Genomic DNA, 27,457 nt, shown 5'->3' on the forward strand with positions numbered 1-27,457 from the left:
CAGTAAACCATATCCTGGGCTGCATCAAAAGAAGCATGGCCAGCAGGTCAAGAGAAGTGATTCTGTCCCCCTATTCCTTTCTTGTGAGACCTCATCTGGAATACTGTGTCCAGTTCTGGAATACTCAACATAAGAAAGATGGAACTGTTGGAATGGGTCCAGAGGAGGGTTACAAAGATGATAGGAGGGCTGTAGCACCTCCCATATGAGGACAGGCTGAGAGAGTTGGGGCTGTTCAGCCTGGAGAAGAGAAGGCTCAGAGGAGACCTTATAGCGACCTTCCAGCACCTGAAAGGGGTCTACCAGAAAGCTGGAGAGGGACTATTCATAAAGGCTTGTAGTGGTAGGATGAGGGAGAATGGGTATAAACTGGAGAGGGGCAGATTTAGACTAGACATCAGGAAGAGTTTCTTCACCGTGAGAGTGGTGAGACACTGGAACAGGTTGCTCAGAGAAGACGTGGCTGCCCTATCCCTGGAGGTGGTCATAGCCAGGTTAGATTGGGCCTTGGGCAGCCTGATCTAGTGGGATGTCCTTGCCCATGGCAGGAGGGTTGGAACTAGATGATCTTTCAGGTCCCTTCCAACCCTAACTATTCTATGATTCTAAAATGCAGAAGAAGATCAAGAAGAAAGATTATGTTTTCATTCTGACAATATAGAATAGAATGTAATGGAGTAAAATATTTCAGTTGAAGGGAATCTACAGCAACCATCAAGTCCACCTGCCTGACCGTATTACCTGTGATTAAAAACACTGACATAATAAAAAAAAAGATTCCCTTTTCACAAATACTTATTTTGTAAGCAGCTTTAAATGAGGTGCCATTAGGGAAAGAGCCGCACTGTAAGGGTTAGTTATAGCACTTAGAATTTCCTGGTGCTTTTTTACGTACACTGCCAGATCACTAATACCTCCTTCACATCTAACAAAAGAGTTGTTGTAATCTACTTCAAATGAGTTAATTCATTTTCAATGCCTTCCAAGTTTGAGCGACTTTGAAACATTTCTCAGTACTGTACAGAAGTAACAAGTTGCCCTGCAGCTACTGATTATTTATTACTGACCTCCAAAAAGCAACAATGAAATACTATCTTGAATGGCATACTTCCTGAAGCCTCAAAGATGGTAAAATGATGGTCATTTCTCAAGGACCCAGAGACAATCTTGTATGGGTTTATTTAGTTAATGTTTGATTCTTGAATCTTCTGAAGGTATCAAGCACAACTAGGGATTGACATCTAAAAAGACTTCTTTACTATTTCTTGATGTCTATCTAGTCGGTCATGAAGTCATCTTTCACCCATCCATTCACATTGATGCTCTCTACAACTCCTAAGCAGCTATTTTTCTCTAAAACACATTTCTCTCTTGTAAATTACACATGGCAGCAACTTGCACTCTTCTGATGTGATTGCTAAGAAAAGCACTCATTGCTGCTGTTTGTTTCCTGTAGTGTGTAGGCTTAAGTTTCTTCCCTGTTGAATGAGATGTGGAATTTGTTGGGACATAAATAAACAGGAGAATTTGAGAGAAATAAAACTAGTTTTTGAGAAGTTGCTAAAATTAGGAAGATGGTTCTGGTTAGTTCTTGTTTCTGGAAGTAGATAAGCTTTGTCCACATCCACTGACAAAGAAGGGAAGAGCTGGAACTGAATTTCAAATTAAGCAAGACCAAGCTGGAAAGATTCTTCATTTCTGCCTTACCTGATAAAACAGAACCCAAGAAGGGAAGAAGAGAAATACAATACGTTAAAAGGATTCTGTCATCTTGAAAGGCTGCCTCTGCACTTCTGCCTTTTTCCTTGATAGGAAATAAATAGCAGCAGCTGTGATAGAATGTAAATATGGATCTCTGGAAAGCCTTCACTTTTTACAACTCTTGTATGCTGAGATGACTTGCTGTTATTTTCTCATTGATGTTTTCTCATATTCGTTGTGAGGTTCTAGAAGGTATTCATGTATGCAGACAGTCATGGCAGAGTACCTGCAAATTCACATTTTCACCTGCCATGTTGTAGCTTGTTTGCCTATCTGTGTGCTTCATCAAACTAAATTATTGGACTCAAAACCCAGTTATGCAGATTAAGTTCTTTGGACTGTTTTACAGTAAGGTCAGACTAGATTCTTTAGTGGTCCTTCTGGCGTTAAAATCTATGCCTCTTTTGTAAATCACTTTAAAATATATGTTGAGTTCAAATGTTCTTCTGCATTTTGTTCAGGCAAAATGCTAAGATGCTGCCTTAATTGAAATCTCTTTATTTCGGCTGTATCTTTTGTCTAGTAACTCTTTTTCATAAAGTATTCCACAGATGTTTTCCCTGGAGCCTGAAATTTTGTTTCAAAGACCCTTTCAGCAAATACTTCCATGCTAGATCTATCAGTGTGTTCTTGTATAAATGTGGTTTGGAGCTTAATCTTGTAAATCTGTGGTATTTGATTAGTCGGTTTTAGGTGCTCTCTCATACATCTTTATCTTAACTTGTGTTAACTCATCTGGTTTTGCTAATTTCATTGCAAGAGCATGACAGAATTATCCATCCAGTTCTTTCAGGATCATTTCAGCCTTATTTTTAGCACATGTTTCATAGAATAGATCCTTCCCACCATTTAAGTGGCTTTTGTTTGTAATGTATTTTTATCCATGTCTTCTCAAAATACTATTACAGTCATCAGTTGTTAAGATTATCATGCCATGATCTCTTCTGGTAAGGTTACTATTGTTGAAGTAATATCTCTGTCTTGCTTCTACATCAGAACACATCAAACTAAAGCTAGAAACAGTGTTAATTAACAATTTTCATAATAGTATATAATACTAGCAGTAGACCATGTCTTAACTCTTGAGGGAAAAAAACCAAATAAATATTTAGCCAGTTAGCAAAGAAGTCCATTTCCATTCTCAAACTTCAGGATTTCCATGGGAAAGAAATAATCAAAGAAGCCACTTAAGCACTTAGAGCCAGCTAATTAACAGATTTTATTCACTGCCAACTCAAGGTGTATAACACATTGGCATACAAGAGAGCCTTTTAAAGCTATAGGCAAATGTTTCCCAAGTCCTTAAGAATTTCTATAAAGAGAGTGTTTGCATATTGAGCTGTTGTAACAAGACCTAACCTCTGTCTTAATGCCATGCAACATCACCTCTGTCATGCGTCATCGTATTTACCTTGTATTGTGCAACGTATTTGCCTGTTTCAGGATTCGTGCATTCGTTACGATAGCTGCATATCTGCACTGAGATGATCACCGGCACAAGTTCATAGATGAATAGTCCCTGAAGCTTCAGAGCTAAAAAGTTCACTTGAAATTTATAAACAACTTATTCTCCTAAAAAACGATGTAGATTGCATCGGCTTATACTTGCTTCACGTTTGCTTTCTCTTTTCTGCAAATATAAGGAGAAAAAAAAGGCTCAGTTTTTAAATGACAATGAGGATTCCAAAGTATTCATTGATGAACAAAATTGTCAATTACTGCAATATAAATAAAAACATTAATAGTAATTTATTATAGATATCTAGAAAATAATAATTGATTGAATTACAAATGTCAGAACCTTCAGGAAAATAGAAGCCAAGGAAAAATAGAGGTTTGTATTAAATAACACAACTAAACATCATTTTGCTATTCAGGTTTCTTCTACAATCCATTCTCACCTTTTTCCCAAAAGAAGGGAAAAACAACACTAGGTCTAAGGGCAAAAGTGTATATTCCATGTCAGTATTTCTGTCAGAAACAGTGTACCTCTTCTGTCATAGTGAAGAGAGAGAAGAGATAATGGAAAGAGAAAATATTTGCAGATACAAAATTATTTCACATGTTGAGTAGCAAATAAAAACAGTGCTAAAGAAGAGCTGCTTTCTTCATCGAGTGCCATCGAGCCTGCCATGCAAGATGCAGTGTGTCAGGCAGGAATGAAAGCTCATAATCTCCCTGTTGAATGTGGTTTTTAGAAAACAACCAACCAACCACATTAATCTTTCAATACTACTTTTGAGAAGAAAACCAGATGTGGTGTTTGAAATAAGAATGTGTCCTTAGAATTCAGAGTTTAGTGTAGTACTCCCAGTATTCTTTTCCGGCGTTTTTGTCATTTTGGACAGAGAAAAGTGCTTGTCTGTTTAAGAAAAAAAAAATTATAGAAGGACTGTGCAAATAATTTATTAAATGATTTTGAGACCATTTAAAACTGGTGAAGAATAATTGTTTAAGTACCTGGACTAATACAAACAAATATCGCTCTAAAACAGAGAAGTGTTTCTGCAGCCCTGTAGAATTCATACCATGAGTATACACAGCTGAAAAGAGTCCCCTTGCAAATATAAAAATCAGAATATAGAAAATTAAACATGGCTTTTGGTTTAATCAGACTTAAAGATTCCCATGAAAACAATAACCCTCTTGCTCCCCCTCCCCCCCAGCTCCCTGCCAATATTTTTGCTGTACTCTTCTGCAAGGGAATACATCTGGAACATATCAGTGTGTGTGAATAAATCCTTCTGGGATAATCTGCACTTTAAAGTGGTGATGGGGGAACCTTATCTGGTGCTCGGTCACATTCAGGATCTCCCATGGGTCCTTCCTAACTTGGTGCTAGGTGACAGACATTTTACTTTTACAATGGCTCGTTACAACAGGTGGCTTCATCGCCATCTTCTGCATTTCGTGTTCTTCTGTTTTTGTTCTCAGAACATCTAAATCTGGTTGGAGGGAGCAATGGCAAAAGCTATCAAAGCAAACATCAATTCAGCATATTATTTTGCTATTTCTAAATGCAGCCTTGGAAATTAGCCCATTCCTAAACATTGGACCAAAAACTGGATCTTCTAAGGGTGGCAATTTATTTGTTTCCCATATGAGAAGCACAGCAGAGTGAAGAGAATGAGTCCATCTATTTTCTGTCTGGGTTTAGGATCATTAATAAAATTCCTTCTTCAAAAGGGATCTGTGAATCTTTATGTTCAGAAAGTGAAAGGTATTAAATAATTTACAAAAGTAATATTTCACTGTAGAAAGCTTAGCAAGATCTACATAATTTCCATTTAATAAAACCAAACAATCAAATTATTAGGAACTTGGCAAGCATTTATTTTGCTGCTTGTTTTTCTCAGAAATAAAACTCCAATGAATGAAAACAAAACAACTGCTCTTAAAAAGTAGAATTTAGGCTAAAAGAATATGAAGCATCCTTTCCATCTTACCGAGGAAAAAAATAATCTACAATGATACAGACTACTTTCTACTATAATCCACTTCCAAATCAGGAAGAAAAATTTTCCTTAAAGGTCAGGTAGATTAAGTCTATATTTTTTCTCCCATCAGCTCCCATCAACTTGCCGATGATGATACACAGAACTGTTGTTCATGTTCTTCCCTGTGTAAATGTCTTAGCTGGTCTATCACTGTCAAAGATCCTATTCAGCCTGTTCCACATCTGTAGCAACTTGGACTTTGCCTGTGAGATTTGAGTCATTTATGCTGTCCTGTTTCCCTGGTTCTGACGCTGAAAGATAAACGGGGAACAGTTTTTTGTTAGTCTCCTAATATTCTGATACGCAGAGAACACGCAAAGGTGATTTGAGTTCTTCCCATGACCGGGTTTTTCTACCTAGTATAGAATCATAAATAGTTTGGGTTGGAAGGGACCTTTAGAGGAGATCTAGTTCAACCTGCACCTGCAATAAGCAGGGACATCTTCAATTCTGTCAGGTTGCTCAGAGCCCCATCCAACCTGACCTTGAATATTTCCAGTGACAGGGCATAATCATTCATAATTCATTACCTCTGCTTCCAATTAGATAATTTTCCCATTCCACTTAAGAAAAAAAAAATCCTTTATGTCTGTCATTACTAGTGCTTTTTTCTGCTTCTTCAGTTAGTGATCTGCCTGTCTGCATTCCCTTCACTATGGAAGGTATTCCATAGTCTTTCTGTTTATTGTACAGTTTTCTACTTTATATGTATATTAAATGAGAGATTCACTGTTTGTTCTGACAATGAAACAGAGAAAGCAATCATTTTTGGTTTTGCAGTAATCTCTAGGACACATTTGTCCTCTAAAAATAATGTAATTTTCTCTAACTGAAAAGAAAAATAATCTTATTTTTTAAATATTAGATTTCAAAATGAACATGAACTTAATATGTAAGTGGATTGAATTAACTCTGCTGAAATAGGACAGGCTTAACCAGAATAGTTCCCAGGAAAAGTTTTAAAGCACTGGGAATTTTAATAATAGTCTCTACTAAATTTAACCAGTTCTTTATAATAAAGATCCCTATCATCTCATGCTTTTAAATTCTGATATATATTCTTTCTTTGATATTTCCAACTGCTTCAGCACCACTGCTTAGTTTGCTCCTTCCCCAGTTTCTCTGCCATTGTTGACCTTATTGGGTACTGTACATCTCTACTGTGCCCTGTCTCCCTCTGGCACTGGAGAGGAAATCTTAATCCCTATTTCCTGCTGTAATCTCTCCTCCTAAAGAGTCAGATCAGCAACAAAGGAGCTGCAGTTCTCATAAAACCACCTGAATATTAAAATGGTTTAATCTTCTACTGGGGAAACTAGAGAATATGATGTGTGCCTTATATTCTACCACATTTTGATCCTTTGTGTAAATGACTAAAATTCAGCATTTCAGATTTGCTACCTTTGAATACCTGAAAAATCCATTGATTCCTTCAGAACAGTACACAGAAAAAAAGGACAGAATATTTTATTATGATTTTATTTGATTGTGTATTTCTCCATTGTCTTTTGTGAAGAATTCGCATAACACTCAATAGCATCAAGATAAGAAAACATTTTTTCCTTCTCAGGCCCCAGAGCAAGTGTCTATGCAAATATTAGAGCTGAGATAGAATCATAGAATCATTAGGTTGGAAAAGACATCTTAGATCATCGAGTCCAACCATTCTTATTTGCCAGTAAACCATTTCCCTGATCACCTCATCTACCCATCTTTTAAATACCTCCAGGGATGACAACTCAACCCCCTCCCTGGGCAGCCTCTGCCAGTGCCCGGTGAACCTTTCTGTGAAATTTTTTTTCCTGATATCCAGTCTGAACCTCCCTTGGTGGAGCTTGAGGCCATTCCCCCTTGTTCTGTCCCCTGTCACTTGGGAGAAGAGGCCAGCTCCCTCCTCTCCACAACCTCCTTTCAGGGAGTTGTAGAGAGCAATAAGGTCTCCCCTCAGCCTCCTCTTCTCCAGGCTAAACAACCCCAGTTCCTTCAGCCGTTCCTCTTAAGACTTGTTCTCCAGCCCCATCACCAGCTTCGTTGCTCTTCTCTGGACACGCTCCAGAGCCTCAACATCCTTCTTGTGGTGAGGGGCCCAGAACTGAACACGGTATTGGAGGTGCAGCCTCACCAATGCCAAGTACAGGGACAGAATAACCTCCCTGGACCTGCTGGACATACCGTGTCTGATACAAGCCAAGATGCCCTTGGCCTTCTTGGCCACCTGGGCACACTGCTGGCTCATGTTCAGTCTCTGCCAATCAACACCCCCAGGTCCTTCTCCTCCAGGCAGTTTTCCAGCCACTCTTCCCCCAGTCTGCAGCACTGCACAGGGTTGTTGTGCCCCAAGTGCAGGACCCAGCAGATATGTTTTGTATGAGATGATTCCTGTTCTAGTTGATCCTATATGACCTGGGCAATGAAGTATTCATATCTCACAAAGCTCATGTGAAGACAGTAAAGAGATTCTGATCCATATAAGCAAAACCAGGGTGGGGGTAAAGTGAGGAGAAGAATGCAGTAATGAAGGATGTGTACAAACAGCCACACGAAGCCTGATCAGAGAACCGGATGTCTAATAGGACATGCAGTGAGGGAGCCTGAGGGAAAGAATACAAGAACTAGAACAAATGTAGAGTGATCCTTTCCCTACCCAACTATCCCAGCTGCTGCCAGCCAATGCTTTATGGGATTCTTGAGCAAGAAGTTTCTGCAGGAGCACCTTGCTTGTTAACCATTCACAAACCTACCCTTAAAGAATTGGCCTGATTCTTTTTTCAGACTTCCAGATACATCCATAAGAAATTAATTCCCTGCTTTAATTGCGGTGTATGAAAAAATATTTCTTGATGGTTTTAAACATCTAATACTTTATTTGGGTAGCATTTGATCTTGGGGTGAATATTCACCTCTTCACCCTTACATTTATAACTGTGTAGATATCTATTCTACTTTACTTTCTTTTAGAGTTATCAACTTTTCTCAGTCTGAAAAGTCCTAACCTCTTCAGTTTCACCTCAGCTGCACCACTTATTTCTTAAACTTCTCAAACTTCTCATCTCTTCCTCAACCTTTCCAGTTCTGCTCCCCTTTTCCCATATCAGGACTGTGTGCAAAGTCAAGGCAGAAGTACATAGATACTTATTTACACAGAGCAACCCTGGCAGTGGCAACGGCAGTACCTGCTGTTCAACTCACTCCTTAGGAAGGAAGAGAAATTCATATAAGAAAAATCAGCCTGAAGTTGTTCATCATCACCTTTTTTTCCAACGAAAGCAATTGTTCCCTTGCCCTGGAGTTGCAGCGTGAGCAGAGAAATTTAGGATTTCAATGAAAATGAATTATTATTCTTCTTTAGATGATCCACTAAAAGCTTGCTTACATTTTGAAGTTAGAGATGGTATTTCAGTATAAGGGCAAGGGGAAAATATTTAGGGTGTCCACACCTCTTATTTCAGACACAAAATCCGCGTGATTTGTTGTCAAGAAGTTAATGTTTTAAATTGGTTTGAATTTACAGTACGCTTTTCATTAAGAAAAACATTGGCGGCTTTGTCAAACGAGAAATAGACCTACAAAATGCGCCAGCTGAAACCAGACATTTTTTCCATAGGACTAGCAAGGGACTCTAATTCCAGCAAGCCAAACACTATGGGCAACATGGCTTAAAAACGAGGCAGGGCAAAAATTATTGACTGCACTTTTTATTAGGACCTGTAAAACATTAATAAATGTTTATTGAGAAAATAGAAGTTACACTAGGTGACTTCTCAGAGTTCTGCTTTATGCTTAGGCATAGGAGTGATGACAGGAGTTGAATTCCCGGTGACTTAGTGGTTGGTGATTTTATATGTAGTTTGTTAAATTTTTGTCCCCAAGGGTAATGAATATTATGTGAAAAGATTTTAATAGCAACGAGGGCAAATGAAGACTCCATCATCTCAGATTTCATATCCTTTTTCCCCCCCAGTTATCGCTTTTCCACTTTCCAATTGCCATCTGAAATGTATTTTCTTATCATACTCTGCTACCTCCAGCGATGTCTTTAAGCTTTGACTCATTTCAAGGACAGGAATCCACACTTTTTTTATGTTACTATGGAGCCTCAGGAGCTCATCCACACAGCAGCCATTCCTCTTCACTTGCTCCCAGAGACCAACAGGCAACCTCGAATGAAACTCATTTCCTCCTTACCCTGCGGATGAGGATAAGCAGCAGGTTCCAAAGACAGAGTTTGTCTTCATAGCAGCAAGGAGAAAGTTCTACGATAAGTCTTTTATTTACAGGCATGTACTTTATTTGGGCTCTTTAATGATGGGAGAAACAGGGATAGAGAGAAGACCTGGTTACTTAACACTTCCCCCTTTCTCTCTTTTCTTTCTCTGAGGTTGCAATAGGCAGTTCTTCAGACAAACGAGTGCACGCATTTCCAGTAAACAGAAGTTACAGTTTAACACTCTCTATATAAAATTATCTTATTAAGAAACACCTTCCCAAAATCTAGGGACTGCAAACTATCAAACTTCCCTAATACAAGCACAGAGCCTTCGAATATTCCATTGTATCATCTCCATCTACTGGCCAGAAGAAACTTTAGCTGGAGCACAGAACTGGTGAAGTATAACCACTGCATCCACACATTTCTTCCTGCTAACCATCGTCAAAGCCACATTTTAGGAGTTTTTAGGGGGTTAGTACTTTTTTGAGTTTGGATTTTCTTTCCTTCTGCCTCCCTCAGGGAAATACCAACCCCTCAACAGACAAAACTCCGCAGTAAAAATGTCTCTTGGTATTTTATTCTCAGATATGTAAAAACAGTGACATTGCACAGTTTTATGTCAAGTAATTCAGGCAATGTTAACTTCCTCAATTCAAGATATTGTGTTATGATCATATTTTTCATGAGTTTGACTACAAAATGTGAGTTTTATTCCAAGTGGTTTTGGTTGGAAAATTAGCAGTAGTTCTTAAGATCCTATATGAACTGAACATGAAGCCTTTTAATTAATTTACATTGAAACTCATCACCTGAAGATAGGACCGTGCAGTTATTAAAGAACAATGTTTTGTTAACAGCACATATTGCATGAAAAAAAGGTACTTTGGATATATTTAAAAATATAACTTTCTGTTGCTACTTAGGAAAACAGCAGTCACACATTTAATTTCTTCAGCTTCCTATATCTGCATATCCCTTTTCTTTTTTCCTCCTTCCCCACACCACACCACCAGCCATCCCTATAAGGTACCAGTGGTAATGGTGTGGGCAAAATCAGAGACAAGTAACGATCATCTGAGCAAAACTGACTGAAGCTAAACTAATTCCCTTCAGTCACTGCTGACTCAGGAATATGTCACCTGTGGGTAATGGTCTCCCAGGGAGTGTCTGCAATGTGAATCCTTCCCACTTCTCTGAAAGAGAATGCAAAAATTCCATTTCAGCAACCTAGTGTCTTGGGAGAGCTTGGAACCTCCTCTGCTAGGAGCAACACATGACTAAGCATCCTCAGAAAGAACCAAACCCCTTAAGGCGTTCATAGAATCATCATAGAACCAGAGAACAGTTTGAATTGGAAGGGACCTTAAAGACTATCCAGTTCCAACCCCCCTGACATTGGCAGGGACATTCCACTAGATCAGGCTGCCCAAGGCCCCATTCAACCTGGCCTTGAACACCTCCAGGGATGGGGCATCATTAAGGCTTCCCGTTAAGTTTCCAGTATCTATTGCTAAGTAAGTGAAACTCCACTCCTAACACTTGTGTGCATCTAGTGTCACATTAGTTTAAGTTATTCTTAAACCAAGAGTGATACCAATACCAAACTCAGAAGGCATTTTGATTTCATGGCTCAGCAGCCACAAAAATCCTCTGCACTTGAAGTGAGCTCATGAAACCTCTTGAGTGAGAAAGCTAAATCATAAGTATCAAAACTGACTCAAACATAATAGGTTCCTACCTTACCTTCTTGAAAAGATATGGAGAAAGTTAAGTCATGGTCTGAACTGGAATGACAGGAACAGATCTGACAAAGATTGTAGAAACAACCTCCTCAGAGCAGGAATGAACATTTCTAAACCAAAGAGGCAAATTTCACACTAACTCCAGTCTCACAGGAGCGCCTACAGATCATCATCCCAGGCTGATTTTCTAAATAGACTCAGAATAGCTGAAAGGCTACTTGGTTTCTTCTCTATCAGGTAATTAGAAAGACCAGAGTAAATTCTGCAAGCAAAATCTGTGAACGTGTAACAAATACAAAGACCAAACGTTCGGACCTTATAGATCATGAAGGAACAAGACGTCACCTTTGAAAAGCAAACTCTCAGGTACGAAAAAGTTCTAATACAAAGTAGAGAAAGCCTAGATTCCTACTGGAATAACTATACTGTTACCGAGCTTAGCATTTTGTATTAAAAGGATAGGAAACATACAGCTTTCTCATATCCCAAATGGGTCTCAGTTCCTCGTATCACTTCAGAGTCAGAAAAGATGCTGTAGAAACCTTTTCTGAATCAAGAACAAAACAACTTTATGGTTTCTAGGGTTACAGCAGCAAGTAATGAATCCTGCATGAGGCTCCAATGAAAGACGAAAATGAGCTCAGTAGCAGCAGAGAAGCACAAACCTGGTGTTCTACCTCTTGACAGTTAGCGTGTTAATAGTGTGTTAGTCTGAGGCAAACATAAATCAGAGAGAAATCTAACTAATTTGATGACAAAAGGACATATTGATGGAGGTAGCTAATAGTCTTTGGAAATAAAGGCATCTTCTGAATTGTACCTCTGAGTGGGGATTAAATAGCAGTTAATTTACCTGTCAATGCGAAACACGTCTAGTCAGTGCCATCCCCTTCAGAACTGACCCAGTGGGGCAGCAGGGCGCCTGGCTGACTTTTAGAGAAAGGTTGGTTTTCTAATTGGTTGATTCTAAGAGTAGGAACAAAGTAGATTCCAGGAAATCAAAGCGTTTCCAAGTAGCTGCATTACAGCACAACTAGTTAGGCTGTTCAGTGAGCCACTGAACTACCAATAATAAAGACCATCCCAAGGACCACCTGAGATACTAACGATTTCTCATTTATCCGCACCAACTCAGATGGTCTCTGGTTTTTCCTTATGACAAAATCTATCACCACCTAGACACACCTGTTTTACTTCGCCAAACAGGACTGCAGACAATTATTTATGTACAAACTTTGTTACAGATATTCAGTATCAGGCGAGGTGGATCCTGTGACTTTTATCCAATACTAAGCCCATGCCTCTGAAATCTCGACTGACATTGAGCTCTCCTGTGAGATGTTCTTTCTTGAAGCAGTACAAACATCTTCATGATAATCAAAAAAGGAAAAGGACCTATCCTAGATAAACTTGGATCCTGTTTATTGCTTCTTGGAAGACAACAAATGCCTTTCTTAGAACTGAAGAGACCATCAAGGCCCACACAAGTAAGTACAATTGGCTAAGGTAGCAAAATAAGAGTGGGCTAAAAGATGAAATAGCAAAGGCTAAGGCGGCTCCTCAAAGGTGTATAGTAGGTAACAAGGTGAAAAAAAAATAGGCTGGCAAATACTTGACTTTTGTATTCTTCTTAATAGTGCCCTCATTGTATTTGGAAGACTCAGTGTATGTGTGCGCCCCTGCAGATACCACTAAGGCAAAAAATAAAGCTCAAGAGCCCAAGCAGCTGCATCCCCAGTACATACAGGCATACACAGAGTCATTAGGAAATTCACCTTCCTTCTTTATTTCATCAAAAATTCCAATTGCGCAACACATCTTACTCTCACGCACGTACTCCATACATGAGACTGAAAGATCTAGATGTGTAGAGAACAACAGACAACATTTGGCTTAACAACTGCTCCGTGCTGGGGAATATCAGCCCTTGCGCTCAGCACTACTTTGAAGTCTCTGCAGAGAAAAGGCAACGCCAGGATATCACAGCAGTACACAAACCCCGTGTTGAAAACATGAAGTCTACAAGTCACTTTCTTACAAAGATTTTGCACAGGATTCTCAGGAAGATCTTGTGGACAAAGCCAGGCATGGGAGACTTGACATTTATCTGCATCAATACCTTTCATGAACAACCTCGAGCTGCAAACAAAAGGCAAGTAGCTTCACCTTCAGAAGAACAGGCGAGAGTTTAGATGGGAACTCACCTCAACTTCAGGAGATGAGCACTGCTTTCAAAATTAGCTCATGAACACTCGTTATCATTAATATGCTTAAAGCTAATGAAACTACAATATTTTGGAACACTGTGTGTCGAGTTTTCTAGTTCATTGTTGTCAGCAAGTACCACTTAAAACACTTTTGCTTGGGTTTCGAGGGTGGATTTGGTACCTCTTTGTTCTGCCAAAGCAGAGTCCTGCTATAGTTTGTGGCGCTCTTTATGCTACATTAGGTCTCCTCTTACCAAATGCAATGGCTGAGCATTTTGATAAAGCGTGATGGGAGTCATACTCAGGAGTTGAAATAAAACCATGACCCTTCCCAGATCAGTACCACACATTCTTTCAGCTCCTTTCTAAGGTTGACCTTCTCGGTTTTTGCTAGTTGTAGATGTTCTACTCTACATTGTTCGGGCAACAATATTTCAGGGCTGTGGAAGATCAAAAATGGTTGATGGCTTAAAAATTCTGTACTCCAAGCATCAATTGAGGAACCTGAAAAGCTAAAATGAGTGACTTGGACAGCTTTTAAATAAGTGGAAAGGGAGTGTAGCTTTTAAAGCTTGTACAAATTGAGAAAATGCTACAGAAACTTCTGGATTAACCCTGACAAGGTCAGTGGGGACAAGGAAGACAACCTCCAGGTACTCCCTGGAACAGACCTACCTGTAATGCTGGCAGTGACTCACTCAGTGACTCTGTTTCCTAGACAAAATGATTGTTAAAAAGGTGAAAACAACTGCATAAAGTTGTCTGTGGCACCTCTGACACACAGAGCAACCCCATCTCCTGGTACTATTTGTTCTCATTTACTTGGGGCTGAAAGGAAGATGATTTGAGTTGGTCATCAGGAGAGCAACTCGGATGCTGCTCTCTAACAGTGCAGCAAGCTAAAGTCAGTGCTGTTCCAGGGAATACCAGATGTAACCATGTTTTTCTCCACATAGTGGTAATTCAAAGAAGGAGAAAGAAAACCACTCTAAGGCTGAAGCTTTGAGGAAGTGTAGAAAAAGCAAGCTGTGGGGAAAACCGTGTTTTAGACTGAGAGGAAATGCAAACAAAAAAAAGTAAACAGGAAAGATGAAAGATATGAAATACCCTGACTTTTGCAGTCACGACCAGTGCCTGAGATAACTGACCGAACTTAGTAGTTCTCTCACAGTGTAGTACTGATATCCAATCCTGAACAATTCATTTCCCAGATGTACGAGCGCTTGAATTTTTGCAAATACAAGGTTAACAATATTTAACAGCAGAAACTGGACCAGTAAAAGTGCTTTTAGTTTCAGTTGCCTCCAGAGACTACACCATCAATCCACATGGTTGAGGCAGTTTGTGTCACGAGCATTCAGATAGAATGGTCCCAGGCAGTTTTCAGTACATCTCATTTTGTATTGGCGCTTGTTTGAAACGTTTTCAAAGGCAAAACTAAGTTTATGCTTTACTCAGAGTTTATTACATGTAAATTTCTGCCTTGTCTTGTTGTAAAGAAACAAAACTTATACCCACTTTGAAAAGATCTGTATGTTTTAAGGGACTCTTGAAACTGAATCAAAGAACGCTTCAGTAAATAGCTAAAGTTTTAAAGCTCAATGCATACACCAATGTCTTCAAAACGATAGAGTGCAAAAGCTTCACTCACCTTTGTTAGAAGTCAGTCTCTCAACGTTTACATTTGCTGCTGTGAGCTGGCAAATGACGTATTGCTTTTGCAGTAACCAAAAAGACCTGGAATTTTGACTCTTTCAGGTCAGGCTACCAACTGTCTGATGGTTTGAAACAAGACACAGACTGCTCTCAGTACCGCTGGCTGCCAGGTCATGTTGTACATTTGCAGCTAGAACAACACTACATTTTCTACGTTATGAAATGCAATCGCAACTGAACATGAAAAACATTTTTAAGTCAAGGTATGTAAATTTACTGTCATAAAAGGAATTAATTCAATTTCCATTCTACACACTCGTGTGAAAAATTTGTTAAAAAGTCAAGAAAAATTGCATAAAATCTCTACTAGGCAACAATATACAAAGTTTCAAATATAAAATCACCACTTCTATAGTTTGTTCCTTGCCTCTTTTCAAAGGAGGAAATGAAAAGAACCACACATCACTGAACTTGTACACAAGCTTCTTGTGTTTCAATGTCATTTATTGAGGAGTGAATGAGATACTGTCAGACATGCCAAAGAGACTTCACATTCAAGGGCTGGAAGCTGAACAGCTTTCCTCATTGAGTCACCGTACAAGTTGGTTTTGGGAATCTCAAAGTGCGGTCAATGAGGTCTTCGTGCTCGATGTTTGTCTTCAGTTTTTCGTCTTTTGATCTACTAACTTGTTGGGCAGAAGGACACTTTCTACCCTACAGACTCATACTCCAATTAATACAATTAACACTAGATGTAGAGAAACGTTTATCTGTTATAACGTACATCTACTGCTGAATACAAGGTCTTAAAGCTGTTTCTTAATTCATTATGTCTAATGAGAAAATTCAACTTGTTTCCCTTTCACCATCGTATGGATGGCTTATACCGTTAGAAAAATACTCTTCAGTGCTATTGTAGGGTTTACAGGAAACTTCTTCCATGTTGTGGGATAGAAACCGATTTAAACACCGTTCTGAAAGAATGCTTCTTCCTGCTGCAACTGCCTGTAGGTTGCAGAAGAATGGCCTACACGCACTACAGTTCTGGTTTTACTCAAAAAAGAAACAAAAAGAAACCTAAACAATAGGGTAAACGTTTATTTGGAGTTAGTTTTCTTGCAGATGAGAATTAAGGCCCTTCAAGCAGAGTTCAGGAGCTCCTGTATGGCTGCCTGTTGATCTGCATTGAGCTGTGATATGCATTCTGTCCACAGTCCTCCAGATGTCTAGAAAACAAACAAGAAGTCATCTTTATGTAGGCTGACAAGTACTAAGGCACATGCTAAACTTTCATAATGTTTACAAAGCTCAACATTCACTGGGCTTATTCGTGTAATATATATGCCAAAGAGAACAGTATGAAATCCTCAGTTGTATGCAGTCCTATACAGGTTCAACTAGAGATGCTCTGAAACGCTGAACAGAGGCAAGCTCTGGTTAAATAGCACCACAGTAACTGATCCAAAACTCCTGGGAATGCCCTACAACTAAGTGGGTCAAACGACAATTGACTCTAAGCGAACCACAGCCTACATCGTTTGCTTCATTTTAAATTGATATTAAACGATTCAACCAAAACTGAACCATACCTAACTTCGAGAGTATCTCTGGGGCACTGCTACACCCGTAACATATTCAGAGGAGGGAGCACTGCGATTACAGTATGAGATGCTACACAGATGATTTGTGTATGTGCCACATTCTGCTGCCAACACATGGCATTACTCTTTAGTGAAAGGAATGGTATATTACTTCCCAGAGAGAACGTAGATAGTATTTGTCTGGGTAAATGTAAATGCCACACTTTCCTGCCTCAGTATACTTGTGTGTTAGCACAGCCCGCGGCTGAGACACTGGCTTTTAAAGTCACATAAAACACAGAGGCTGATGCACTTATCCAAGTGAATCCTTTCCAAAATCAGTTCCTAAAATTCTTGAGTCTGAGTTTTGCCAAACCATGCCAGGTAGAACAGACAATAGTCGAACAGCTAGATGCTCCAAATCTATGCATTTTTATAAGCTACATGCTTGCCAGGCATACTACTTTCTACCATTATGGGCTGCAACTGTCAGGAAAGTCCACTTAATATTGTGTGGCCCAAAATCAGATCTGCCACAATCACTTAAAAGGCTGTAGAGAGGTGCAGCTTAAATACTTGGACATCCTCAAACCCCAGCACCGTAGGTGATATAAAGGAAGTGAACCTTGAGGCAGTTCCTCAAAGGTAGGGAAAACATTGAACAGCCACCAGTATTTGCACGAGATTACTAGATTAAAACCACATTACTTGTGGTTTGTACTCACTCTCCAGAGGATCCCAAGCCTTTACTATATTACTACTTCACCACAGCATGCTGGAAGCCTTTACAGGAAGCACATGTTGGATCACATCCTGCAGTAACATTCACTGATACAAAGACAGGCAGATTTCTCTCTAGATTTTAACTTCTGGCTCAGGGGGAAAAAACCAAACACCCAAGCCACAAACAACTAACATCAACCTAGCCTTTTAACCATCTAGGTGTATCTATCTTAAAACTTCTTTTTTTTAAAAGAAACTCATATTCAAGTGAAACTGTTACCAAGTTCTATCATTAATATAGTTCAAGAAATGTCCGAGGATCTCCAAGATCAGTGGTCTCTTAGGAGACAAGGCTCTCAAAATTGGTTTAACAGTTTGGTTGCTTCTGAAAGTAGATTCTAAATGTTCCCTTTATAGGTTAGCAAACATTTATTTACCTGCACTTGGCGAACAACATTGGCCAACCGCTTGGTACATGGATCTTCATGTTTAATAGCTTCATGAATTTCACCATCCGCAATTATACCAAATATTCTGGGAAGGTTAGAGTTGTTGGGACCGAGGACAACTGGGTTGTTGCTGTTAGAATCAAAACAAATATTACAAATTAATTAAAGTTTAACTAAAAAAAAATAAAATAATGTAAGCATTTTACACGTCAGTTGAGCTATTTTGAAGCATCTTATTCTAAAACTGCTTATTTATATCAAAGTTTCACTCAGCTAACAAGTACGCGTGGCTTTGTTGCCTGCTGACAGAACGTTCCTTCTCCTGTTAATATTTAACCAGTGGATTATTTAATCAGCCTACACTGTATGAGGAAGAAGTTACTTTACAGAATGGTTGAGTTTCATGCAGATGGAACTGTTAACAGCGTGCCAGAAATACCCTGCCCAAAAGGGCTTGTTCCTCCCTCTCTCAGTGCTGCCAGGGGGAGGAGGTTACTGGCACCAGAGAGCAGCGGTGACTTCAGCTCTCTGCCAGCACTCACTGACGCAGCAAGTAAGCAGTTCTGCTCCCTCTTTCCCAGCCAAGTGCTGGCAACCAGGGATCTGGCTGGAAAACATGATCTACTTCCAGCTCTACCACCTACCCCTGCTGAAATGCAGAGGCTGTGAATGCAGGACTGACATAGCTCCAGAAGTACAAAGTAAGGCTGAGCCATCTGCACAGAGCTTGTGCTAGTACTGTAACTTTCAATTTCTACGGGTGTGTGTACATGCATACATGTCAGTGTGATCATGGTGGCTCTACACAACCATGCTATTATCAGTACAGAGACCTCAGTTGCCATCCCCATTTTGAGACCTGGCCTCACTAAAGCACCATGAGATACGAGGTATCACATAATAGAAAAGACCATAGGAAAGCTATTTCCTTTCTGCTTTTCCACTAAGATATAACAGTGTCAGCCAGCACATGGCTATTACATGACGATTCACAAGAAGCTGAGATTTCTCCACTCAATTATGAAGTGCAACTTGCTCCCGCACTTGACTATTTCTTTCTTCCATCAATCCATATTCTTCTGGTCAACAGGAAAAAACTTTTCACATAAAGGGTCATCGGGCACTGGCAGAGGCTGCCCAGGGAGGTGGTTGAGTCATCGTCCCGGCAGGTATTTAAAGGACGGGCAGACGAGGTACTCAAAGACATGGTTTAGTGCCAGACAGGAATGGTTGGACTCGATCTAAGAGGTCTTTCCCAACCTAGTGATTCTATGAATCTACAGGAGGGAGCACAACTCTGAAGAATGATCCGTGGGACAAGATGCCTTTGATAATAATGGAATTTATTATTAAAAAATTATTAAGGAGACAGCACTGTACCGTGAATTTATCTGCATGATTTCTCTGCTTTCATACTTTGTTTTGTTGATACTCAAGCTTTCACAAAGCAAAAAGGTGCAAAGCTACACTAAGAGGTTATGAAAAGAAGGCATGTGAGCTGCTCTTAAGTAAAAAGACCTGACTAGTTATTAATGCTGACACGTAAACAAGAGCATCAAAAGTTTTCCTGACATTTTCTGTAGAAGTTCCCAGTTGATGCTTTCCCACCATATATCTAATAAGGAAGCCAGGAATGTTTCCAAGTCATATAGACATTAGTCAGGATGAGAACACTGACTGTTTAAAAAAAACAGCAGTAGCATCACGGAAGCTCAGTTCTGACATTCCAAATTATCTTCTCTACAGCATATGCAGATTAGCCTGCCAGTTTCTCCGTTTTGGAAAACAAATGCAAGGCAAGAACCAGCAAACAGGCTTACTTTCTACATTCATGTCATGACTTTGTCTTACCTCTCAATTAAGTCACACAGATAATTGAAAGTATGAACAGCTTCTTCTTTATCTTCATGAAGCGGAAGCCATGATAACCAGTGTGGCAGGACTTCTTCAACATTTACACAGTCAGGTTTGAACTTCATTATTTTTCCTACAGCTGAAATGCAGTTCTCTGTTGCATTGACATTCTCTTTGGTTTTGGCATCTGGTGACTGAATGACTCTCACCAGCAATGGAAGCGCTTCTAATGATAAACAACACAAGAATAAAGTTTAACTTAACGCACAATGAAGTTATATTTTACTAACATTATCAATTTTATATGAGACTATTGCACCTGTTAAAAACAGGATTTTTTTGGCCAAAGCACCAACATCCAGTCATTCCAATGTCCCACTAATTCTAGACCCTTCCCTGCTTAATAATTATTATATAAAAAACAGATAAAGCTATACAAGGAAACACAAGAAAACAGCTATTGCAAAAGTTTGGATTTGCTTTCTAACTTCAGAAGAAAAAATAATTAAGATCTTCCTGTATTTTTTCAGTTGGAGTTCTGCAATCTAGGTGTAGTGATAGGATGGTGGGAATGGCTTTAAATTGGTGGGGGGAAGACTTAGATTAGGCATTACGAAGAAATTCTGTACAATGAAAGAGGTGAGGCACTGGAAGAGGCTGCCCAGAGAAGCTGTGGATGCCTCATCCCTGGAGATGTTTGAGGCCAGGTTGGATGAGGCTTTGAGCAACATGATTCAGTGGAAGGTGTCCCTGTGCCCATGGCACGAGGGTTGGAACTGGATGATCTTTAAGGTCCCTCCCAACCCAAAACATTCTATGATTCTATGATTGTAATTTACAGAAAAAAGATGACAAGCATTACCTTTTTAATCTAACAGGTTCTATGAACACAGGATGATGAGAAGTACTGATACTGTGACATTAATTTGTACGTAATGCATGCCCACAGTGTATACCTGCTGTACATCTATTGCTTGTATACGCATATATATATATATAAATGTATATGTACATACACACCTCCCATCACTAAAAGGTGCACTAGGAAAAGCTCATCGGAGTAATCTGAAGTGGCAAATCCACCTAGCACGGTTTAGATGGCAAAAATCAAACAAAGGGAAAATGCCAATTTTCTTGCTAGGTTAATAGCATTTTTTTTAAACAGTTATGTGGGTAACTACATGCACACTTTTAAAAGAAGATAAATGTCACATTTTTAGTTACTAGTGTCCCTGCAGACTTCAGAGCACTCTACGTGCATACAGGAACAATTGTCCTTGTTTTGTTCTGCTAAAAATATATTGCTAAAGTTATAAATGACTTTATCGGCACAGAAAGCAGGTTGTGGAATTGTGCAGAAAGCACGCTTCAAAATAACTCCAATTAGTGAAGAAAAGTGAGATCTCACACTACTTCATTTTGATGAGTAAGTAGCAGCTTTGCAGTGGAATACACAATGATGCTTGGTTGAATCCCTTCACTGAATTAGGTTTCTGAAGAATTTGGCAACTACTGAAAAGTATAATTAACCCTAAGTTAGAGGAGAATACTTTTATAGTATAAATAGCTGAATACAGTTTATATATGTAATAAACATTAAGGAACTGCAGAAACATTGGTCATCAGACCCACTGGCTTGTGTACTGAATGCAGGATAATGAAGGTGGACTTTTCTGCCAAGCAGAGTTTGTTTCATACAGCCTACAATGCCCAGGCAAACTGAATCTGTATTTTGCACCTCAAGTTTTCATGACTGTTAAAGCTAAATCTCACCTGTGTTTCCTCATACTTCTTATTACTAATGGATGACTCTGTAGGTATGAATGTCTTTGCAGCCATGATACTCAAAGGGCATCAAAATGAATCAGCATAGTCACCTCCCTATAGCTTAGCACACAAGTTTTCTTCTTGTCTAGAAAACAGATCTATTCTCACATAGATGTTGTAGAAGATAATCCCTAAAAAACCCTTTTGACTATAAAAGGCCATCTTCAATAATAATAGCTTTTTGCCAAGGACTGACTGCTCTGACATCTTGCACCACCAAAAGCTGAGGCTACCAATATGATTTACAAAGAAACACATGCAATTGATTAACACAATATTCACAAGAGAATAGCTGATTATATTCTCCTGTGAACATAAATAGAAGCAATGCTGACAGTCACATAAATTACAACTTTGTAACCCCATTTAGAAGTTACTTGATTCGCTCTCTACATTCTGCTACAAACTCGCAATAGGACAAAATGCCAGTGCTGAATATTAACCAGTAAAGAAATTAAACAATAAATAAAAGCTCAAAACCACAATGCTTTCAGAGAAGACCTAACCTATGGGATAGAAAGCTTCTAGTGGCATGGATTTACTTTGTTTCTAATCTCAGCAAACCTTCATTTATTAAAATACATCACAAAGTTTTCATATACACACAAAAGTATTTTAAATACTTTAAATATTTAAATATTTTAAATACTTTTGAGGTGCTTGCTAATAAGCTGTATGCTGTAAAGTAAAAAGGTTATTTTATCTAAACATCCAACTACAGGAGAAGCCAAGCGTCTGGGTTTAACGGAAGATTATTTGTCCAAACACAAAGAAAAGGACCAAAGTTGTTACAAAGTTTAAGCAGGCCAAGGTACACCCTTATGAATAAGTAATAAGATTAGACTAATAGATGTGATTCAAAATCACTGTCTAGACCTCAGTCTTTACTCCTCTAGTCTTGGGACAAGACATAAAAATCTAATGGAAAAGTTCATTAAAAAAAAAAATCCTTTTAAGTATTTTTTTAGACAATTTTCAATTTCAATGCTCTTAGTGTTTAAAGACACAGGGTGTGTGCGACTTGCTTTAAAACAAAAAGATCGACAGTCACCATGTGACAGTTACATTAACCGCGAACATTACAAAGGTAAGACTTGTGTTAAAGCTCTAATTTATCCCTGTCACATGGTTCTTATTTTCTTACATCATCTAATTGAGCTTTTTGTTTCAGATTCATGCAGAATACGTATTTGAAATAGCTGACTAAGTATTTTAAAAAAAATTTTAGTGTGCAAAATTAACTTTGTTGACTGGCAAGAATGCCAGCAGACAATCGCTCCTTGAAATTCAAGACAAATTTGAAGTTTTAGAGAATCCTGAGATATTCAGAAAGCAAGCAGACAAAGTGTTTCTAATAGACATTACCATTGTCTTATCAGAAATCAGGCTCCTTTCTATACAACAGGAAAACAGAGAGACACAGTAGTTGCATTCTAGGCTACGGGTTATTGTAGATCATTTGTTTCATTTTTCCAGACATTCAAATGGATTTTGCGTTCATATGTAACCACATTATTATTGCTAAAAAGTAACTATTGAGACAAGTGTGTACCAGAAAGCTATGTTTTTATGGAACAAACATTTGCATGTCAAGCTATATGTTTTAAACAGATATGTAAATAAAGTTTTCTGAGTGGTAAATGCTGCAACAGAATTGCTATGAAGCAGCATGGCATTAAAAGTCCAAGGAATGCAGGAACTTTACTCATCATCACCAGTCTGCCACACAGGTCATACCGGCAAGCTATTTCCCCTCTAAAGGGAAGACACTAATCTTCAGGACTTCTTTTTTTTTTTTTACCCAGAATCACACGTTCAAATGGTTTTATCAGGTGAATGCTTTGCACATACCTGTGCAAAAAGGACGATAGCTGTCCCCACCAAATTGTGCCATCACTCCAACACCGTAGGCGGCTGCTTGTCTCACCTCTGGGCTGTTGTCACATATCGACTGCAGCATTGGCCTCAGGAAGTATTCGGCATATTTGAACGAGGAAGGGCTGCAGTGCTCTACAATGTCATCAAACATGCACAGCCCCCACTGCCTGTCTGGCCATGGCCTATGGGGACACTGCATCAAAAACAGGTAACATTTAAGCCACCTTAAAGTTTTTAATTTTGTACAGTTAATTATTATATCAACAACGCAGTAATAGTAATATGGTCTAGTATTTTTATTAAAATCTTCCTGGATTAAATTTAATTCTACAAACACACAATTTCCTGTAGTAATACTTGCAGCAATACATAAACAAAACAAAATCCAGGTGAATATCTGAGCTAATTAAAAGAATAATGATTTTAGGCTAATTCCTTTACTTCCTTCACACTCCGTTACCTATTTCAGTATCAATTTTCCCCACTTTTTTGGCCCTCTTCTTGAAATCCCTTTTAGAAAGTATCAGACACTCCAGGCAAATTAAATTTCTCAAAATAGCTGTGATTCTGGGTCTTGCAACACAGAAATCAAGTAGGACAGCAGCACAGCTGTTCAAAAAGCATAGAGGAACAACTTCATACTTGATCCAGAATAAACCTTTAACTGCCTCTATTTTGTAAAATAATGATTGCTATGTTCTATCTACCAAGTTCTCCAAGATTCTAGCAAGAAGGCCTATTAACACATGAAAAAATAGTCAAAGTAAAATGAAAAGAAAGCAAGGTACTTACAATTAGGTTGACAATTAGTGGAAGTAGCCTTTCAAACCATGGCAGCACCTTCTCCTTGTAACTGCTGAATATTGAGTGCAAAATGTCCGATACTTTAGTCAAAATGTAAACGTCACTGTCATCCTGAGAGGAAAAGGACACAAGTCACATCAAGACTAATGATCTTTAAAATAGTGGATGTCATATGAAATGCTATCATCTCTAAACTAATGGTATAAAGTCATTTAATAATTTATTTTCTTTGTAAAATCAGTCTTTTTAAGCTCACTATTTTTTAGTTCTTGGTCTAATCACAGAATGATAGAATCATATAATGGTTTGGGTTGGAAGAGGTTTTGAAAGATCATCCAGCTTCAACCTCCCTGCCATGGGCAGCAACATGTGCCACTAAGACCAGGTCGCTGAAAGCCTCATCCAACCCAGCCTTGAATGCTTTAAAAGATGTGACATCCACAACTTTTTGGGGCAATCCATTCAAGTGCCTCACCACCTCACCTCATTGTAAAAAAGTTCTTCCTTACACTCAATCTGAACTTACTCTCTTTTAATTTGAAACCTGTCTCTTGGCCTGTCACTACAGGCCCTGGTAAAAAGTCTCTCTCAATCTTTCATGTAAGCCCTCTTTATATACTGAATGGCTGCAATGATGTCTCCCCTAGAGACTTCTCTTCTCCAGGCTGAACAACCCCAACTCTCTCAGACTTTCCTCACAGGAGAGGTGCTCCATCTCTCTGATCATTTTTATGATACCCCTCTGGACTTGCTCCAGCAGGTCCGTATCTGTCTTGTGCTGAGGGATCCAGAGCTGGACACAGCACTGCAGGTGGGGTCTCACCAGAGCACAGAGGAAGAATTACCTCCCTTGACCTGCTGGCCATGTTTCTTTTCATAGAATCACTAGGTTGGAAAGGACCCACTGGATCATAGAGTCCAACCATCCCTAACAATCCCTAAACCATGCCCCTCAGCACCTCACCCACCCGTCCTTTAAACACCTCCAGGGAAGGTGACTCAACCACCTCCCTGGGCACCCTGTTCCAGTGCCCAATGACCCTTTCCGTGAAAAAATTTTTCCTGAATGCCCAGCCTGAACCTCCCCTGAAGGAGCTTGAGGCCATTGCCCCTTGTCCTGTCCCCTGTCACTTGGGAGAAGAGGCCAGCTCCCTCCTCTCCACAACCTCCTTTCAGGGAGTTGTAGAGAGCAATAAGGTCTCCTCTCAGCCTCCTCTTCTCCAGACTAAACAACCTCAGCTCTCTCAGCTGCTCCTCGTAAGACTTGGTTCTCCAGCCCTCTCACCAGCTTCGTTGCTCTTCTCTGGACACGCTCCAGAGCCTCAATATCCTTCTTGTGGTGAGGGGCCCAGAACTGAACATAGTATTCACAGTGCGGTCTCACCAGTGCCAATGCAGCCCTGTATACTGTTGGCTTTCTGGGCTGCAAGCACACATTGCTGGCTCATGTCTGACTTCTCATCTACTAGTAACCCCACAAGGTCATCCTCTACAAGGGGTGCTCTCAGTTCCTTCATACCCCAGCCTGTTATTGGACGTTGTTGCAATTCGGATGCAGGACCTTGCAGCTGGACTTGTTGAACCTCATGAGGTTCACGTGGGCTCATCTCTCCAGCCTGTCTAGTTCTCCCTGTGTGCCATCCCTTCTCTCAAGTGCATCAACTGCACCACTCAGCTTGTTGTCATTTGCAAACTTGCTCAGGGTGCACTCAATCCCACCACCTGTGTTGCTAATAATGATATTGAACAGTTCTGGTCCCAATACAGACCCCTGACGGACACCCTTTGCTACTGATCTCCAGTGGCCCAATGTCCAAATGAATACAACACTTTGGACACTGCTATCCAGCCAGTTCCTTATCCTCATAACAGTCCATCCAGCAAATCCACCTCTCTCCTATTTCGTGATGAAAATATTGTGTGGGACCATGTCAAAGGCCTTAGAGAAGTCAAGACAGATGACATCAGTTGCTCTTCCTTAATCTACCAATACAGTCACTCCAACACAGAAGCCACCAGAGTAGTCAGGCATGACTTGTCCTTTGAGAGGCCACATCAGCGGTCTCTAGTTACCCTCCTGTCATCCACATGCCTTGACACGGCTTCGAAGAAAATCTATACCATGATCTTAACCGGCACAGAGTGAGACTGACTGGTTGATAGTTCCCAAAATCATTCTTTTAAACCTTTAAAATAGAAGTCAATTGCTAGTGCTCAACTACCTAGAACTTGAAGATCATTTCAAGGACAGGAAAATTTTATCAAGACAAACAGTCTTGTGTAAATTTACTGCTTCAATGGATTCCCTGTACAGAAAACAGAGTGCCCTCTTCCTCCTCTGTACCTTACAAATACCGTAAAAAGCTTTTATTGAAAAGTACATAGATAACTGCCTTTGTGACCAAAGATTACAGCAAAAATATTAATCCTTTCCTCTTACTGCTGAACTTAATTTTTCCAGTTTGCCCAATTAAATGCATTAAACCGGTGAAGTAGAGATCATTAGCTCAGATTCAGCTATCAATACATGTTGTGTCTGCAAGCAAGGATTGCTCCCTGGACACACTTATGCTGGGAAAATCCTTTAACTTCGTTTTAAACTAAGTTCTGCGGTATTCACTATGGTTCCTTTAATCGGTTTATACTTTAACAGGCAGGGAAAACAGAATACAACTAGCTTCAGGTCCCTTGTGAGAAAAAACCCAAGTATTTCTCATCCAACAGGCAGCTTCTTACAACTGGATATTTAAACCCTTCCTGGTTAGACAACTCCTGCATTGCCAAAGTGTAATTCAAGCAATACCTCTGGAACAATGACACAAATGAAAACAGAAGTAGAGAAGTAGAACAGAAGAGAACTGCTGCATCACACCACAAGGTCCACTTGGCCTGGTGCTGTCTGTTTGCAAACAGCTGATAACATGCTCGGGGGGACCACAACACTTGCTTAGTGTTTGTCTTCTCGCACCCTCTATCAAATCAGCAGTTTAGTTATTGCCTAAGCTAGGGCAGTACCTGGATATCTGAAACTACTGTTTGAATTACCTTAGCTTCTATATCCTCTAATAGTTAATCCCGCTGCTTTGAGGTAAGGTCTACAAAAACATACTCTGGGACCAAAGGTGCATATCCTAATGTTACTCATTATCATACAGTAATTCTGCCCACATGGCAAGTAACATTCTAGTCCCACTCCTGTTTTCACAAGGTAGACAAATCTTCCTTGCAGTCTTTAAAAAAATCAGCAAGGTCAAACATAAATTAAAACA

General features: G+C 39.5%; 1 protein-coding gene across 1 annotated transcript in view; it reads right to left on the bottom strand.

Moving 5' to 3' along the window:
• Positions 1–16,156: 16,156 nt before the first annotated feature.
• The window catches only part of IPO5 (importin 5), a 44,595-nt gene continuing 33,294 nt past the window's right edge, over positions 16,157–27,457 (bottom strand). Inside the window, exons 22-26 of the mRNA XM_054084559.1 lie at positions 24,177–24,299; positions 23,358–23,577; positions 19,677–19,905; positions 17,814–17,955; positions 16,157–16,299 (exon numbers count right to left, since the gene is read on the bottom strand). Of these exons, the coding sequence (XP_053940534.1) occupies positions 16,213–16,299; positions 17,814–17,955; positions 19,677–19,905; positions 23,358–23,577; positions 24,177–24,299 (801 nt within the window). The 3' untranslated portion in view covers positions 16,157–16,212. The remainder of the gene's footprint in view (positions 16,300–17,813; positions 17,956–19,676; positions 19,906–23,357; positions 23,578–24,176; positions 24,300–27,457) is intronic.

The sequence above is a fragment of the Cuculus canorus genome, chromosome 1 (assembly GCF_017976375.1).
Source record: "Cuculus canorus isolate bCucCan1 chromosome 1, bCucCan1.pri, whole genome shotgun sequence".
NCBI classification, from domain to species: Eukaryota; Metazoa; Chordata; class Aves; order Cuculiformes; family Cuculidae; genus Cuculus; species Cuculus canorus.